Here is a 5522-nt window from a genome sequence, read left to right on the forward strand (position 1 = left end):
TCAGTGGAGGTTTTCCAGCCGGTGGACGAGGGCACCATGTCCTGGTGAAATTCCGGCCGTTAACTTTGTGTCTCTCACCACAGATGCTGCCTAATCACTGCTTTTTATCAGATTTTAAGCAGGCTTTAGTGTTGCTCAAATACTTAGACCTGGATATGCACAGCGGCAGATATGTTGGCAGGTGGGAGGGAGTGAGGCAAAACTTTCATATGCTATGATGTTTGATTGCTTGTCTTTGGGTTTCCCACTCGGACATAAGCCTGATCGGCAAGCTTGGCTTCCAGTCGCATGACGTGGAAAGTAGAACAGGCCGCAGGACAAAGTATGCCCTAAACATGATCCCGATGGGCAGTTGTTCAATCGGCAGCTGTCCAATCCACAACCCCTGAATTTTCCCCTATCCTGAAGGAGTGCTCCGGGAGCACTGGGAGCGTCCAATCCCAGGAAAGTCCAATCCAGGCCACTGGGGTGCTAAGGTACCCGGACTGGGTGGAGGTTGGTTCAATCCTTGGTGTATCAGATCCATGACCCAATAGTGGAGGTGTCGATTGGGGTTTAAATTAATTCCAGATCATGAAGGGATTCCAATCCCGGGAGTCAGGAGGCGATTGTCAATTCGGGTGTCTGTGTGCAGACTTTAACGTCTGATGGAGAAACCAGCCCCATCAATGGTAAACCTGTAAAGCAGGTGAAATCGAGGCTTGAAACCTCAGTAAAGTATTTAACATGCTGAACGGCCTCCTGGCTGCGGTTGGCGCTCTTCACTTGTCTCTCCTCTGTTAAACCCGGAAGTGGGCAGGTCGGAGGTATTTGAGTTCATGGTTGAGATGTTTAAGATTTAAATGGTGACCTTACTCTAACCCATCCAATCTTGGTTTTGAAATCGAGCTCAGGCACGTTGAATGCTTGTTGAGTAATTTCTCTTTTCCCTTCTCTCATGCAGTGAATTTACTGGCGATTTTGATCCTATCACGGGGAAAGTGCGGACTCTCCACGTGCAGCACTCGCTACCTGATGGCCATGGTGACAGCGGATCTGCTGGTCATTATCACTGATGTCATACTGCAGCGGATCAGTTATTATTATTTCCCAGAATCTTTCCTGAACATCACCCCTGTGTGTCGTGTTATCATTGCCCTCCGTTGTGAAGCCAGAGACTGTTCTTTCTGGTTCACCGTCACTTTCACCTTCGATCGATTTGTGGCCATTTGTTGCCAGAAGCTGAAAACAAAATATTGCACCGAGAAAACTGCGGCTGTGGTTCTAGCAACAACCTGCATTCCGCTCTGTTTACAAAATATTCCTTTCTACTTTATATTTGAAGCTGTAGAGATAATAGACAATGTACGATGGGGTTGTTATGTGAAGTCAAGCTATTATACGGAGCCCAGATGGCTGGGATTTGACTGGTTTGATGTGATTTTAACCCCATTGCTCCCATTCGTTTTAATTCTGTTGCTCAACACTCTGACAGTCAGACACATTTTAGTGGCCAGTCGAGTTCGTAAAGAACTGAGGGGTCAATGCAAGGGAGAGAATCGCAGTGACCCAGTGACGGAGAGCAGAAGGAAGTCTGTGATTTTACTCTTTACCATATCCGGCAGCTTCATACTTCTGTGGATGATTTATGTTATATATTTCACAACTTGTAACATTACAGGGACATATCTCGAGGATAATACAGATCCCTTCTATATCTTTGGACAATTCGGTTTGATGCTGCAGATTCTAAGTTGCTGCATAAACACATTTATTTATGGAGCGACACAGTCCAAGTTCAGAGAGCAGGTCAAGAACACAGTGAAATATCCGATTACATCAATTATTGCATTAATTAATAAACTAAACAGTTGATAGAAGCCCAGAGGCAGGTCCCAGTACTTCCAGTCGTTGAAATGTACAGGAACCGACAGCCCCAATGCCTCAGCTTGGTGGCTGCTCGGATGGAGGAGGACGACTCCCTCATTGGTCCATACTTTAGCTGATAACAGTTCTCTTTGCTCAGCTTCGGTAAGTCTCTCTCCGTTAAAATCAGCTGTCATCACACGTCCCTTGAATGAAACAAATGTTGATCCCCCTGTCCATGGAATCTCCAATATATTCGTTCCTCTCTAAAGTACTGCAGGTATTGCTAACTTACAGTTCCGTGCCTGTTGATCCCAGATACCCATATTAGAATCCCTCCAATCAAGTTCCGTCCTGCCACAGTTGCAAATCAGCTCTCATTGTAGTGACAGGGCATCCACAAGAGAGTCCGGGGTCCCGGGGGCTCTGCAACAGGGTCTGGGCACACGGGGGTTCTGCAATGTGGTCCAGTGTCCTGGGGGCTCTGTAATGAGGTGTGGTGTCACTGCTGCTCTGCAAGGAGTCCTGTGTCCCGGGGGCTCTGCAAGGGGGGCCAGGAACCCGGAGGCATTGCAATGGGCTCCAGGCCAACGGGGGCTCTCTTAGGAGGTCCGGGTTCCGGGCTCCCGGGGCCTCTGCAATGGGGTCTGGGCTCTCGGGGGCTCTGCAAGGTTGTCCTGGGTCCAGGGAGCTCTGCAATGAGATCTGTGCTCTCGTGGGCTCTGCAGCGGGGCCCGGTGCCCCGGGGGCTCTGCAGTGGGGTCCGGTGTCCCGGGGGCTCTGCAGTGGGGTCTGGTGTCCCGGGTGCTCTGCAGTGGTGTCCGGTGCCCCGGGGGCTCTGCAGTTGCGTCTGGTGTCCCTCGGGCTCTGCAGTGTGGTCCAGTGTCCTGGGGGGTCGGCAGTGGGGTCTGGCGTCACAGCTGCTCTGCAATGGGGACAAGTCTCCCAGTTGCTCTGCAAGGTGGTTTGGTCTCTCGGGAGCTCGGCAATGGGCTCCACGCTCCCGGGGGCTCTCTTAAGGGGATCCGGGGTCCGGGCTCCTGGGGCGGCTGCAATGGGGTCCGTGCTCCTCGGAGCTCTGCAAGGGATTCCGGGCTCCCGGGGGCTCTTCACGAGGGTCCGGACTCCCGGGGGCTCTGCAATTGGATCCAGTGTCCTGGGGTCTCTGCAAAGTGGTCCATGGTCCTTAGGGTTTTGCAGTGGGTTACAGGGTTTGGGGGCTCTGCAAGGGGGCTGACCTCCAGGGCTGTGCTCGTAGTCTAAGTGAGGGTTTGGTGTGATGAGGGCTCAATTTAATATTGGCAACTGCAGTATAATGGGTCTTTTTTATTCATTCGTGGGATGTGGGAATTGATGACCAGGTCAGCATTTACTGCGCATCCCTACTTTCCATTGAGAAGTTGGTGGTGAGCTGCCTTCTTGAACTGCAGCAGTACATGTGGTGTACATACACCCACAGTGCTGTTAGGAAGGGAGTTCCAGGACTTTGATGTATCAACAGTGAAGAACAGCGATATAGTTCCAAGTCAGAATGGTACGTGGCTCGGAGGGGACCTTGCAGGTAGTGATGTTCCCATGCATCTGCTGCCCTTATCCTTTTAGGTGGTGGAGGCCAAGGGTTTGGAAGTGGCTGTCGAAGTAGCCTTGGTGTGTTGCTGCAGAGCTTCTTGTCTATGGGGCTCACTGATTTGCTCACACTGCTTGAACAGAAGGTGGGCCATCATCAAGATTGGGCTTTGAGGACCATCAGAAGCTCCCCCCGACTATCTTCGCACATCCTCAGCCGCCAATGCAGGTATCCAGATCGGTTCAGCAATTTACAATGGAGGCAAGGGACAAGGTCATAATGACTCATTTACCGCCATCTTGGTATCCATTCTCAGAGTGAAATAAAAGCCACATTGCGATGCCTTAACTCTGTTATGTCCTTTCCATTTGTGGTCCCTGGCAAGCAGCTGCAATACAACTCGTGACCAGAGTAGATCATATCTTAACGAGGGTTCTCATCACATTGGCATGTTAATGAGGGCTGTAGACATTTTGGTTCAGCGCTGAGTGGGGAGAGGTTGTTAACAGCTCACAATTAAACTTGCATGGCACATAACCTATTGACAAATAAGCCTAATGATTTGAGCTTTTAATCATTTAACGAAAATACATAAGCTTCACCCGTGAGACTGAAAGTGTGGCGATGTGCTCTTCATAATTCATTTACAGGTGCTGCTACACAGTGTGACCTCGCCAGCAGCAGCTGGAATGGAGGCATGTTGCTGATCAGGATGACCTTTGGCCTGTGATGACTTTGGGGAGCATCATCTGGCTTCCTGAGACCTGGAAAATTAAAAAAAGCCACACTCTGAAAAACCAGCAAGAAAATCACAAGGAAATCGCAAACAGAAGAAACGTCAGGAAAGTCGGTTTTTTACCAGTTTCCCCTCTCATCTAAAAAAGGTGACTTCAGAAATTAAGCTGCCTTCATTTATATCCGACAGTGCAAGAGAAAATTGCAAGAGAAGAGGTATTTCCAACGCCTGCTCCCGCACTCGGCATTTCCAGTCAGTGATCTCCTGTTTTGGACTTTGTAATAATTAAAAGGACTCTAGTTTTAATTGAAATCAATGTTAGCTTTTATTTCAGCTAAATTTCTATTTAGTAAATGGTCTGCCTTTTTATGCCTTTAACCTTTCCTTGTATGTGTGTGAGTATGTGTTGCGAAGTTAATCCCTCTTCCCGAGATTAAGAATGTGCGTTAATAAACCTTGCTTCTTCGTTTTAACTTCAACAACTGCGTTGTTGTTGAGGTTGTTTACTCATCAGGGTTTAAGGGAGGGAAAAAATCAAGCATAGTCTGTTTATGGACAGGTAAAATGCAGAAAAAGGTTTCAAAAAAGAAATCAATTAACTACCTGTCAGTTACACGTTGACGATTGAGATGAGGCAATTCTTATCTCAGAGGCTGTTAACCTTTGGAATTCACTTCCCCACATAGAAGTGAAGGCTGGATCATTGAATATATTCAAAGCTGGGTTGGACAGACATTTAGTCTACATGGGAGTCAAGCGTTATGAGGGCAGGCAGGAAAGTGGTTTTAAACCCACAATCAGATCAGCCATGATCTTATTGAATAGCGTAGCACTCTTGAGGTTCCAAATTGCGGACACCTGCTTCAATTTTTTTTATGATCCTTATGGAATATAAAATAAATATAATTTTGTGTTTTCCTCATGTCTGATATTTTTATGTAGCCTTGCCTGAATTATTGTTCACTTTCCATGCAATGTTAAGCTGTCCATTTAGTATTGGTTTGTAATTGTGTTGAATGAAAGGATTGGATCGGCTCATGGAAATCATTTGAAATCTGTAAATGAATCAGTTTCCACATTACATCATTCTTGTCAGACCGAACGATTTGTGACATCTGTTATTCCTAATGTTTGATAAAATTATCATTGTTTTGGTTTGTGGAGTTTCAATTTACATCTCTCCCATACCTGGTTGGAAGTAGATTGGTACATGAAGAGTATTCGAGAGTAAATGGTTAATGCTGCTGCTCAGTGACTGGAATTAATGTTACTCAGCCTGGAACCAAGATATCTCTGCTTCTTATTCATTACAGCAAGTTAAGAAAAACAGAATTACTAAATTCTCTCATTAGCATTTCTTAGATCACAGAACAT

General features: G+C 47.1%; 1 protein-coding gene across 1 annotated transcript; it reads left to right on the plus strand.

Moving 5' to 3' along the window:
- The first annotated feature begins 288 nt into the window (after positions 1-288).
- Positions 289-1854, plus strand: LOC137358869 (probable G-protein coupled receptor 139). Its single transcript, XM_068025087.1, has 3 exons — positions 289-322; positions 409-495; positions 944-1854. The coding sequence occupies exons 1-3, from the start codon at positions 289-291 to the stop codon at positions 1852-1854; spliced, it is 1032 nt and encodes a 343-aa protein (XP_067881188.1).
- The last annotated feature ends 3668 nt before the right edge of the window (positions 1855-5522 follow it).

Source organism: Heterodontus francisci, unplaced genomic scaffold, assembly GCF_036365525.1.
Source record: "Heterodontus francisci isolate sHetFra1 unplaced genomic scaffold, sHetFra1.hap1 HAP1_SCAFFOLD_157, whole genome shotgun sequence".
Classification (NCBI taxonomy): domain Eukaryota; kingdom Metazoa; phylum Chordata; class Chondrichthyes; order Heterodontiformes; family Heterodontidae; genus Heterodontus; species Heterodontus francisci.